This window comes from Hippoglossus stenolepis, chromosome 21, assembly GCF_022539355.2.
Source record: "Hippoglossus stenolepis isolate QCI-W04-F060 chromosome 21, HSTE1.2, whole genome shotgun sequence".
Taxonomy (NCBI): domain Eukaryota; kingdom Metazoa; phylum Chordata; class Actinopteri; order Pleuronectiformes; family Pleuronectidae; genus Hippoglossus; species Hippoglossus stenolepis.
Genome location: NC_061503.1, coordinates 13,238,042 through 13,251,528, shown reverse-complemented (window position 1 = coordinate 13,251,528; position 13,487 = coordinate 13,238,042). Strand labels below are relative to the sequence as shown.

Below are 13,487 nucleotides of genomic sequence, written 5' to 3'. Positions count from 1 at the left end.
TGGAGATGGAGTCATACTGAGCTAATGAAGCTCCAAACCTCAGCTATCGATCCACCTCGCAACGGTGCTTTACAGAGATAACTGACGAGGAGAGCAGTGTGTGGCATCACACGCGCTCTGATCTGTGTGACATCTAATTCTGTGTAATGAACCCTGTGCACCAGAGAGCATGATGGGGGGCTGTCTATGGTAATGACAGGGATAGCATGGCCTGGGCGGCTTCTGTAAAGCTTTGAAACACTGCCGGTTAGCTCTCAGGGCTCTCCTGACAGCGAGGAATTTATAACTGGAACAAACGCCTCTATACTTGAAATGAAAGTCGCTTTGAAAATGATATAAAAGCTACTGTTTGGTGAATACGTGAAGTCTTTATATTACTTTGTAGAAGTTGTCATTTCTGGCTGTTTCGGCTCCTTTATTTCTGTTTCTTCTCTCTACAGGTACCTATTGCTAGATTGTCTCTACTGGGTTTCTCCAATTAATTCCTAAAAAGGGTCCCTTAACATTTAAGTCACATTTGTCTTTCACCCAATCAAATTTCCCCACACACAAGGCTTTGCACATCAACGGTGACACAAATAAATAGCACAAAATAGCAAGTAATTTGTAACCCAGAAAAAGATGCAATGTTCTTTTCTTGTATCAGAGCGATTATGTGGTTTCTAGTCGGTCGTGTGACATTGCACAGAACTCGTGGTTTCTTGAATTTGTGAGTCGCACTTGGTTTTGGCAGTTTTCAGACTGATGATAGCACTTAATCACAGAAACGTTGGTGCTGCTACTGGTGGTGGTGAGAGGATGAGACACAAACCAGGAACAATCCTTCCACTGAAGACAAAACATAACACATGACAATTACTGTGTCCTCTGTTTTGACCATAGACTGTTTATACTGTAAAGATGGACGACTCTAAAGTGGAGCCAAAGCATCGATTGCTAAATGTTGTAAAGACATATTCTTACCTTATAAAGAAGATATGATGAACTTGTTTTCAGACTGACACTGAGCAACATCAGTACTCATTTGTTCAGAGTCATGAACCTAGGCCCAGTATTTGCACTCTTGTAGCTCTGTTTTTGGTCTCCACCACAATATTTGCCAGGTAGTCACCATTGTCTCTTTGCCATTTGGTGCTGGGCAGGTGGATTGTTGCTTTTCTAATAAACTTGACTCGGATCTGGAAACTTGATGGAATTAAGTGTGATTGCAGTGTCCATTATTAGTCTTTTCACTGAGGAGGTGTCGGTTTAAATCCCCTCCATCATTCCCTGGTAATAGGAAGTGTCAAACTAAATCTTCATGACACAGTACTTTGAACACTCCCCCTTCTCCCTGCAGAATTAAAATAGACCTGGAAGAAAGAAAAAAGTATTTTTCCATGACCACCTCTGCTGCTTCTGGTGCAAATGAAAATGCCCTTCCCAAAATAGATCATTTTTACCCTTCAGATGTCCACTTTTATTTTAAGCCCAGTGACACCTCGCCATCCATCACACCCAGCTTTTCAGATGTGAGCAGCCCCGGGAGAAACACAGATACAATGCAGGGAAAGTGTGATAGCGTGCTGCTGCTGCTGCTGCTGGGTAGTTAGGATCTTTATGGTTAGATTACCACTAATTTCACCTCAGAGTAGCATTTAGACGTTTTCTTTGTGTGAGTAAAGTGGAAGTCATTCCTCTCTTTAGGGTAAACATTGAAAATGGATGCCCTGCCTTTCCAACTCTTCCCTCAAATTACCACTTGACATGGCCAAACATTGCTCCACATCTTTGTCTGCCAGGAAAATGCTTTTCTGAATTCTTTCATTGAATGTTTTGGCTGGGTGGAAGTTGTGCGAAGTGTACCCGTGGCTTTGATAATCTTGACCTGGAAATGTGATAGTCACCCCACTTCACAAGGCTCCCTGACACCTGGGAAACTGGATCTGGTATTCTTGATACATGATCTGCACCGCAGCACTAAAGACTTAACTTCTCCTGTTGCGTAGTGACAGAGACTACCGATGGGAAGTGGAATTTCACAAAGCTCAAACTGAGACTTTTTCCCCCCCTCGAGTCACAATGGAGTCACAACAACGTTTTGAGCCTGGTGGGAAAAATGGTCTTTATGATTTTTGTGAGAGGCTCATTAAAGGTTTAAATTTGAAATGCAACATTTTCCAAAATATATATACATACACATTCCAGTGCCAGACAACATTTTCTATGCGCTTACTTTACGCAAATGCAATCGCCGAATTGCTAACACACCCATCTACAAACCAATTACAGGAAGATGCAGCCCAGGTAGAAGATGACTTTAAGGTGTAAGAATCACTAAATGTCAAAATGCGGGTTTCTACTGGTGTTTAGTTTTAAAGAATTTTGTCTGTTTTGACTGCAGTATTTTTACTTGATACATTCTCGTGTTTTCTGTAATTTCGTTTTCACTTCCTGTTTTTTTGGCATTTCATCCTGGTGGAAAGCCTGCCATCATTTCTTCGTGTTAGTCTTCAAGTGTCTTTGACTCGGTAGTTCCTTGACCTCAAGTTTGCCTCACCCTCTGGATTTGTTTACCTTTGCTCAGTAAAGACCTTGAACGTTTTTTTGGACCTGCTCTGTTTTGTGTTTTGAGTCCTTGCCTTGTGGTTGCTGGTTGTGACATCCGTAAATAATCACATCGAATCAAAGGGACCTGAGTGCTCAAATATCAATTAAGTACGACAGGATGAGCGTATTTTAGCACGACATGGATATAATTCATTCAGAAATTAGTTAATGTATTTCAGTACTGATTTCTGGGCAATTTGTGATGGCACTGGCAGTGGTACTGAGGTTAGAAGTAAATTACACAGAGCCAGTGTGTGATTAGAGAAGCTGTGGCTCAGCTTTTAAAGTTCAAAACCCCTCAGGATATTTGATCGAGCCGCCGGCCTTTGATCAGCGTTAACATTACGGTAACCATGACAGTTTATTTTCAACTACCCCCCACCCACCCCGAAAAAAAGACCATTTGTGTCAGAAAACAATCTCCCCTTCCCCCTGACGTGTTGGCACGCCGCAAAAGAAAAATGTCAGTGTCAGTGATGGGCCATTAGCCCACAGTGAGTTCCTTCTGTGCTCCCAGACCCACTGAAACACCTTTTTAGCCTTCAACAGATGGTGCAGCGACCACAGGCGCTGACCTGGGCCTCCACTTAAAGACACCCCAAAAAACCCACAGGTAACACAGTACTGCAGAGGAACAACAGAGTGAATAGCATCAAGGATGTATGGTATAATTAGGAATTTAGCTGCTTAGCATGGCTGTATTGTAATGACTCGTACATTTGACTGACGACATAGTCACCTTCATCGGTATTATACCCTTTTCTTTCTTCGTGGAGGTCGGCCCTCCGTCGCTGCAAATGTCATAGCGCTTTAATGAGAACTGCACCATTGCCCACAATGGAAGCTTTTCAGCCAGATTAAATGTATCACTGTGCCTGAACCCCCACTTTGCCCCTATTGTGACACAGTGGTTTTACAGAGCAGCTTGTTGCTGAAAAACAAGGTTAAGGAGATCAGTATCAAAGGAGGAGTGTTTTTGTGCGGCTCGCAGGAGAGTCTCGCGTCAGGTTTCCACCTGAAACACAAAGGTGTTTTCTTACCTGATTTGTATTCATTCACATAACCTGCCTCTCTTGTTTCCAAGTAAGGAGAGTCCAGACGAGACTTTTGTTCGCCCTATCATCGGATACGTGCACGCCGCTTCCTCCAGTACGAGCCTTGGAGCCCAGCCACGGGCTTTGTCCTGGATGATTTTTTTCCTGCCCTCTTTCCTCTTCTTTGTTGCTCTGTGTATGTTCTAAGAAAACATTTCAGATAAATGTTTGAGCCCCGCCGCAGTTTCCCCCCTTTTGACTCCTGTGTTATTTCAGTAATACCAAGTCTTGTCATCCTAAAATTTCCCTGTCAGAATCCAGAGCCCACAAATTAGCAGTTTAAAGTGTTTCAGTCCATAGGGGCCGGCATCACTCTACAGATAATGCAGCCTGTACAGTGGTACTGTACAGATCCATTTGTCTGACGCAGTTGACGTCAGTAAAACTTCTGAAAACATGATGTAAGTAAACACTTCTCTCTTCTTTTTTTTTCAGGGATTTTTCCTGACTGTGTCCCCGGAGTCGATCCTCAAAGTGGCGAAGCACGCTTCAGAAAACAACAAAATCTTCAGCGTGAATCTCTCTGCACCTTTCATCAGCCAGTTCTTCAAAGAGCCGTTGATGATGATCATGCCTTACGTCGACATCCTGTTTGGCAACGAGACGGTAAGCGACACAAGTCATTTGCTGACCTGATTAAAGTGTTTTTTGGGGGGGGGATCAAGTGGCTTGTCACCATGACATCACAGCAATTTGTCCATATTTGGAAGGGCGGGGGGTGGAGCCTGACTACACCTACACCTGTGACCTACTCCCAATGAAAAGTACTAGCTTTGGTATCCAGGTAAATGCATACCATGCTTTATCATCTGTTTTACTCTAACTGGGGCCATAACTTACAAAATGAACATCATGATGTATCGAAGAAGACTTGAAACCAGAGATTGAGACGATAAACTCTGAATGAAAATGTTTACTGACGTAATAAATCAAGTGAGAGGAGGTTCATTTTCTATTCATTTCTATAGAAACTGACTTTTTTTGCAACCAGTGGAGTCGCCCCCTGCAGGTCAGAGAACAGAGGTCTCAAGCACTTCTGCATTGGCTTCACTTCCCTGACTCAGAATCTGCAGATCTGTCAGAGCCAAAGTTCAAATATGTCAGAATAGGACATGTCCAAGGAATTCTAACATTACAAAATTAAACCCAGGGATGATGTTACTCACACTGGTGTTGAGTCATAGCGTTGGAGAACGGTGACACATAGTCAGTCAACTTAACTGGTGTGTGTTGTTGTGATGAAAGTGTAGTGAACTATAGAAGCATTTCAGCAACCTGCTAACTTCACCTTTTTATTTGTCAACACCAACATTTAGTTTTCTGTGCTAATTTTGAACAACTACTCTACTAACAAATGGCTTCAACTCAGTGGACATGTGTGTTAATAACAAGTTAATAACAATTAATCCTTGTAAAAGTCCATATGTTCTGTCTAAGATATTCTTTACAAGATAAAAATCAAGGCTGCCATCAAAAAACCACACTAAATACTTCTAAATATTAATTTTATTAACGCACTAAATTCAAAAATATAGTGCGATCCTAGCAAAATAATGTTCTCTATTGCAGTTTAACAATATATCCTTTCACCTCGTTTAAAGCAAAATTAAAATGCCAGGTCCACTCTCTCATTCCACTCATTGCTCTTGTTTCTCCTCTGTATCAATTTAACTCCTCACTTATCACAGCGACATAAAGAGATGAATAAGAATTAGCCCCGTAATCATTCATCTCAATCGTGTCACCATTTCATGCCGGTTAATCTATCGATTTCTCTCGCGGCTCTGTGAAAGCGAGTAGCTGGTTGGAGGTCAAGCTGTGGTCACAGACCACGGCGCTGCTGGGAAGTATCGTCTAACAGGCCAGCTGAGCTTGACTCCGAGGCAGCGCCTGGACAAACTGCGCCTTCGGGGAGGGGAAGGGGAGTGTAGGATCGCTGGACTGGATTCGCCTCCCCGCTGCTAAAGCTACTAAACAGAGGCCTGTCTTTGGGTAGAGATGGGGTCCGCAGACCAGGACAGAACTGGAATAAACTGCTCAGCATTCGAGGATTTATTGCTGTTGCTGACTTCAGCTTTTTTCCCCTTTTCTTTCCTCTCCCAGTATAAGACCTCCCTTTTACATATGCACCTCTCTCTCCCTCTCCCGCTCCCTAATTGCTGTGAGGAACGATTCTGTCTCCTAAACCACGGCGTACATTTTGCAAGCGTTATGTATTTTCGAGTGGGTGGTTCTGTAACTGTTTGCTCACACCTCCAGTCATTACACTTTAATGACTCCGGATAATTGCAATGTATGTTTGTCGAGGGAGATTATCTTCTGGAGACTCTGTCGGAGCTTGCTCTCCGCAATTGAACCTGGCTAAGTCGGGCCAAAATAAGAGCTTCAGCGGGAAACAGAGCAGATATTCAGCGCTCGGTCGCCTCAAGCAGTGAGGTCTTCCGGGGTCTGTCTAGGTCTAACGTCTGTCTGAAGTGTTTTGAATCCTTTTGGCCTGTGACTGCTCATACAGTCAAGCCCCAGACCCCTCATTGTGCACGAGCCAGACAAGGTTGGCGGTCATGCAGTGGTGCATGGTGAGTGACAGGCAACAGTGCTGCCTCGCCCACGCTCACCCCCGTGGCCCTCCTCTCGCCCCAACTTCCACCTCCCCCCCAAAGTGATGGATCAGCCTCAGCCCGTGATGCTTTCATAACAAGTCAGTGACAGTCAGGATCATGCAGACTGACTCCTATAGCCCTGCAGAATGTGCCATAAGGGAAGGCTAATGTGTCTGCCTGTCTCTGCCTCCCTCTCCCACACTCACTGAGTCACGATACTGAGCTGCACACACTCGGGGAAAATATGTTTAAAGCAGCTGTACGATCTCATCTCCTCAAAGTGACTTGTAATAATTTTGGGCAAGATGGAAGTTTTTTAGAATCCAGCAGTGCGTTATTTGTCATGACTGGGACCTGAGCTCAGTCGCATCACAGTTTCCCCTTTTCGATTGTTTGAAATTCCATAACAGCAACACCACAGACTCCAGAAGATGCCAGTAGCCTCTGTTTCTCCTCTTGTTTTGGCCCGCTCCTGCTTTTGAAATGTGTCTGTGTGTCTGACCGAGTCTACCCCGGGTAATTCTGCTGCAACTCGATCCTGCTGGTACTTGTTTGAAACCTGGCATCAGCAAAGCCCTGCCTGGCCTATCAGCAGCTTATGCACTTATATAACAGTCTTCCATCCATCCTGTAATTACTGCCTTTTTGGGGAATAGTGAAGTGTCTGTCTTGGGGGGTGGGGGGTGGGTGGGGAGGCTACAGCGTTGTTCCTGCGTTGCCAGGGCCTCTGAGATGGAGCCGACAGAGCCGCATTGACATCAGACGCTACTCCACTTAATTGGCAAACATGTCGTGTGATAACCTGGGAACAGCGCAGGCCTAATTGAGTCCTCCTGTGCTGTCCTCCTTTGACTACCTGACATGGAACCCAGGGCATTACATTTCCCTCCATTTAATGGCTGCAGTTAATTAGGCCTGAATGAGGGAATCATTACTGCTGGAAAAAACCACATGCCAGTGGATTCGCTGATAAAATTAGCCACAATTTGCTTTTGCTATTTGAACATAAGAGATAAACCACACAATGGGGGGGGATTGAACCATTACTGGAGGATTTGTATTGTGGAATTTTAGACATATCATAGACAAACGGAACAATTAATCAAGACTGAATTAATCACCCTGACTGATGTTTTTTTTTTTTTTTAAAGCCAGGATTCATGGCTGTCTCAGTTTAGATCATTTCATGCGCTCGGGCTCTTTTGTTAAAAATGGTTTAAAAATGTGATTCCTTAATAAAATGGTACCACAGATGAGGAGCTTAGTTTTATTATATATTTTTTTGCCCCACAGCCAATACCCAACAACCTCATCGCTCCTCTTCCATTAACATTACATACCACCCCCATACAGGAGCGCCACATGCCTTCCACCGCTGCCCAATGTGTTCTGCAGCTCGACACTCAGAGGGAGCTTATTTATATGGGTCCCAGCCTCATCTTCCAAAATGAGAGACAGCCATTGTAATTGAATACTCAATAGGTGAGCCATTTAACAAAAGTGGAAATAGCATTCGGCTATGTATTAATGTGCTTTGCTGAGGTAAAAGGAGCCATCATCATTTCAATGCTCAAGCTGTTTTATAAGAGCATTTAGCCTGCCATCTCTCCAGGCCATGAGAGCAAAATGACACGGGTTTCTTCCTCCTCTGTACTTTGTGTCAATGTTCCTTGCCTAATATTTTGTGTGGTTATCTCACCTATTTTCCCATCCTCCCCTCAGCACCTCGCCGTGATCTAGGTGGAGGGATACAAGCAGCTCTGCAGAAGGTTATTGTCATGAAAAGCCCCTCAGGCATTTTGGCTTTCAGCCCTGTTTTTCTACATCTGCATGCAGTGTGTGTGCGTGAGTGTGTGTGTGTGTGTCTGTGGGGCGGCAGGGGCTCTAATGATTTTTCCAGGACAGGGTGAAGTGGGTGTACAAGAGTGTATATATATATATGTGTGTGTGTGTGTGTTTATGTGGATGGAAAAACAGGCAGGCAGAGGAGATACATGGCCAATATGGCGTCATTTCTTAACATCTCTCCAGATTCGTCATTTGGCTTTGTTTGTTTGATAGACTGCTTGGAAGCCTTATCTCCGTGGTGAGGCCCCTAGCTGTTTATCGCCTCTGTGACGTGTGCGGGACTGTGGAAGTGCGTGCTCTCTGCTGCCAGTATGTGTGGGTGACGGCAAGTTCACTGAAGACCCCTTAGGGTATGAGGGGTGTTCTTGCAAAAAAAAAAAAAAAGAAGAAGAAGGGATAGGAGAAAGAATTTCCCCTTGACAGCTCACCCACAGCGGACTCGAGATGTGCTTCTCAACTGTAGCTCGGGGAAAATATCCCGTCTCACTGCCTAAAACAAAGAGATGTGAGGGTTAGATTAGCGTATTACTGAAACAGCTTTCCTTTTAGGCTCCTCTCTCTCTCTCTCTGTCTCTCTCCTCCTGTCAGAGCTGTCTGCAGAGGACGGAGGGGGGAGAAAACATGAGACATTAACCTCCATGTGTTTATTCACAAGGCCCCACAGGCCAACTGGGAGGATGAACACAGAACCATCTCTAAAGCCGGCGAAGCGGAACAATCACAATGTGTCATTGGGAGAAAAGACATGAAGTATTAGCTGCTGCTCTCCTTTTGTGTCTTTCACAACTGAATTTTAATTGAATGTGCTATTTCTGTGATGAGTCACATGCCTTCCGTTCGGCACCGGAGTACGTCGACCTTCAGTGTGACGTACAGTCAGTGAGTTGTATGATGAGTCATGGTGCACATGAGCTGTGATCATTTGCCGAATGCAAAAACTGCCTTGATTTATTTTTATTGCTTCTATTTGTTCTTACTCCTGGGTGGATACTAGGTCGGTGGTTGACGACCCTGAGATCAGGACCCTCAGGTGGAACATGATTGAAAAAATCATCAAGAACATTTCTTTAATTTCTCTAATCGCTCTTGAGTTGTGGGACATATGCACCCAGGGGTCGCATGTAAACATTGCATTGCTTTAAAGTGAGGCAATGTAAATTCCAGTGTTTTATTTAAATTGGCTTGTGTCACCTAAACCACAACAGCAGTTCCCAACTAGTGTTGCCTCAGGGAACAGATTTTCCCAAAACATGGGAGTGATGGTCGACACCTCTGGAAGAAGTCAGGGATTGAATTTTTTTCCAATGCTCTTAACCCCGTATTCTAATTTCATCATATCATCCCTCTTTTAATGAGCGAATCTTCACTCAGTGTCAGTGCGGCCATTCAGATCAGGTCCATAAACTTTGGATTTTCTAAGTTCGCACAAGCACTTCTTACAAAACAGTTTAGACAGACTTTAAACTTAAGTCCTTGTATTGCCCTTTAATTTTAATTCAAAAATTATAAACAACAAGGCTACTGCAACGAAAATAATATGAAACGCAAAAAGGCTCTTAGAACTCGAAATAAGAAGGGTAGCAGCAAGAAAGGCAATTTTGCTGAAAATCAGCTTTTAAGATATATCAGAAATAATACAATGGCAGTTTAAAGATTATTCACCGCATCACATGTGAACAGGCCCGATGAAAACAACTGGTAAATACAGCAGCTGCTTTGACCCACATGATCATGACCTACTTAGAACCCATGCCCCACCACAACCCACCTGTTGGGAACCACTAAGTGATATCATCATCAAGCCGCGGGATGAGAACATTACACGGCTGAGCTGCAACTTCAGCATATAACTACAAATTTACTTTTGTGCAGGAGACACCAGGAAGTCTGGTGGTTGAGCCAGAGAACAAGTCTAGTGCTCGTGCATCAGAGGAAGCCTGAACCTCATGTGCCTGCATCTGACTAATGTGCCCAGTGAGCAGCTTTCATTGGAGTGAACAGGTCGCTACCTTTGAACACAATATCCAGTCATCCATGGCACCAGCAGGAAACTGCTAACAAGCCTCCTGATGAGGTGTTTACTCCCTGATTTATGTCAGTGATAAAACAATTGAAATGTTTGACATGTTAAAATGTAGCTGAGCAGGAACACAAGTAGTAAAACGTCTAAGTCAGTGAACTGACTCACGAATATAAATGTCCTCCTCAAGTTTCCTAAGGCATTAGCCAGCATTAGGGTGTGTTCTGTTTCTTTTAAATTGAATTTTTTCATTTGTGAGAGGACGACTGTGTTATTTCATCTATTTACACAGTCTCAATTCAAAGGACGACAAGCAAAAAGGCTGGCAACCAGCCCTCCATCACATAAAGTGTCTGTGCAAGACACTGCAACAGGCTTTTTCCTGTCGGTGTACAGGCAGAGTTCGGATCGAGCCCAGAAGAGAAACGATCTCTCCAACATTCCTCTGTTTTTCCTGGCCTGTCTGTTTGCGAGTCATGGTACTTTGGGAGCCAGCATGGCTCCACCAGAGGAGTCCGACTAACCACTGTAATTGTGCCGTGCCCAAGCCGCCTTCCCCAACCCTGGGACTGAACCATGAAATATTCGAAAATGCCGGGGTTAAGAGAGAGAGAGAGGAGGGGGGGGGGTCGTTGGCAGTGCAACATGAAATGCGAGACCATAGAGCATCTTTAACAAGGCGGCGGATAGAGAGCCAGCCAGCCAGTCGGGCAGCGAGGGCACACGGTGGAGTCCTCTGAAGGAGAATAATTATGGATGTAAGAGGAGATATTGCACTTGGAGTAGATCAATAGTGGCCACGTTCCGCTGGCGCTGAGGCCAGTGTATATCTGTCACGGCAGGAGAGAGAGTGCAGGATATCAGCTAGTTGCTGGAGGGACTCGGAGAAGTTTGAACCAGCGGGCTTCACAGATACCCTTACAACCCTCATGCCTGTCCTTCCCCCCAAATCACTGCTGCCTGGAGTTTGGCCGGTTGCCCCCTCTACACACACACACACACACACACACACACATTTCCAATCCTCTTATCCACACACAGTTGGCGGGAGGACTGGCCTTTGTCTACTTGTGATTGTATTCCCACCATCCAGACTATACGGTCATGTTTTACAGTATCAGTTGGAGGATCCCCTCATTCTCCTCACGGTAAAAAAAATCTGGAGAAGAAATTAAAAAGACACAATCAATAAACTTAATATACCCTCATGTAATACCAAATTAATTTCCCTCATTCCATTGATATATTGATATTGACGTATGGCCTTATTTTAGAAATGCTGGTTATCTGCCTGTTGCTCCCACTTGAACTGAATGCAATATTTATTCTTCTAATTTACTGTAAGTTTCTTTTTTGTAATCGCATCACGCCGGGCGCTTCCTTCCAGAGGTGCCATGTGGTTATTTTACCCTCCCAGCGACATCCATTACATTAGCTGTCTGCATTTAGTCTCCTCGTTGAAGGGCCTGCTGCCTTCCGTGCTGCTTTTCATCTGCTAAATGGCCATCTCATGCCACATCAACAGATAACACGTTGGACATCATCTCAATTTTTGTATGCACAATTTATTCAGACAAAGCTCTCATGTCCCCTGTGGACACAAATGGTTTGAATTATTCCGAGAGCTTTTTTTTTTTTCTTCCCTGGCTTTTTTTTTCATTGTCTGAAGCATGCGAGTCCCTCCAGAGCAGATCTTTGTTTCTCATTAGGAGGTAAATAGAGCGGGCCAAATGCTCATATGGTTATTATACACAGGAGGGCATGGTCACTGTTCTCAGCAGCTCGGAGCAGGGAAGGGGAGGGGGGGTGAGGAAGCTGGTTTGCGTTCTTGACCTTTGTTTGCAACCGAATGCCTGTTGAATTTACTGGAAATTAAGCTGCAACGAGCTGCGAGGAAGGTGGGTTCAACCCTTTGCCAAAAGTGTTTACAGCCCGACTCTTCGACAAATCCAGAGTGAAATGTAAATGAAGGGTCACAATCATCATCACTATTCACGGGGTCATATGTTTTGAAGCAAAGCACACAGAATAAAAACGGCTGCATACTTTGAATTATGCATGCATGTATTCATTCAAAACAGAAAGAGAAAAGCCATATTTGATTAAACAAACGTAACAGCAACACTGCAGAATAGTAAAATCCATTATCAACAACCGACGGCTGTGCTTCACATACTGTATTTTCTCTATTATGTTAAAGGAGATGTATTGATCTCAATAATCTTAATATGGGTTATACAATTTTGCCTTTCCTCATTTGCTGTAGCTCCTCTTTTCAGTCAACATTTGATTTTAGCTCCTGTCACTTTACGGACCCCCTCCCAACAAAGTCCAGTCTGCTCTGATTGGCCTGCTGACCAGTGACAAAGCTCCTTGTTTGTTTTTTTTACTTGTGGCTTTTTAACTTTGCAGAACTTTCACATTCACAAAAAAAAACAATATACAACACTAGAGGAAAGAAAATCTGAAAAAGAACCATTTGTCTCCTTTAAATATTTGTGAGTAAATTAACAATCAAACTTAAAGTTAGAACAGAATCCGTTCGCTACAAATGAACAGTTAGAACTCAAAAGATATCTGAGTCTGTGTGGGCGTGTGTTGATCAGATTTGATTCATTTGCAACAATCAAAGAGCTCAGTTTGTTGTTGGATTTTTTGGTTTGTTCCATTTCTTGCATGTGTGGAAAATAACCCGACATCACCTCTTTCTTCCCACTTAAAACCAGAGAGAAGAGCACATGCAAAATACAAACACATCCTCGATAAAAACATACTGGAAGACTCTCGTGTGAAAGAATTGGTATTGTTATAAATTTAGCAGAAAATAACGTCTTAAAGAGAATATCTTTTCAAGGCCGTCGGCAGCAGACTTGACTTGAGGGCGTTTGGACAACTGAAACTCAACAGCACCCTAATCTACTGATTAAATCAAACACATTATTTCTGTCACTTCAAATTTAAAATACTTTAATTTATTGACCCTGACAATGTTCCCCAGAGAGCTGGAATCAAGATTTCAGTTCAGCTGCTTTCATATGCATGACAAAGAGAAACATCTTCTAACTGTGGAAGTACTTTGACCAAACAAGACAACCCAGACAATCAAGTAAAACTTACTGAAGCAAAAGTAAAACTTCACTTGAGAACAATGTGACTCAGTTGTGTTAGCAGGTCATATTTCCTCAAGTCAATTATTCAGGTAAGTTTTCACAGTCACGAATATGGCAAACTATCCTAGAGAGGTTAAAGATATAATCTGTAAGGATTCATCATTAAAATGTCTAAAAACGACTTAACATATTATAACACGATTCGTGCCTGAGTTACGTCGGGTAA

General features: G+C 43.5%; 1 protein-coding gene across 2 annotated transcripts in view; it reads left to right on the top strand.

Moving 5' to 3' along the window:
• The window catches only part of LOC118100130 (adenosine kinase), a 101,281-nt gene that overhangs the window by 67,909 nt on the left and 19,885 nt on the right, over positions 1 to 13,487 (top strand). For both annotated transcript variants that reach the window (XM_035144883.2, XM_035144885.2), the window contains exon 7: positions 4,119 to 4,289. In XM_035144883.2, the coding sequence (XP_035000774.1) occupies positions 4,119 to 4,289 (171 nt within the window). The remainder of the gene's footprint in view (positions 1 to 4,118; positions 4,290 to 13,487) is intronic.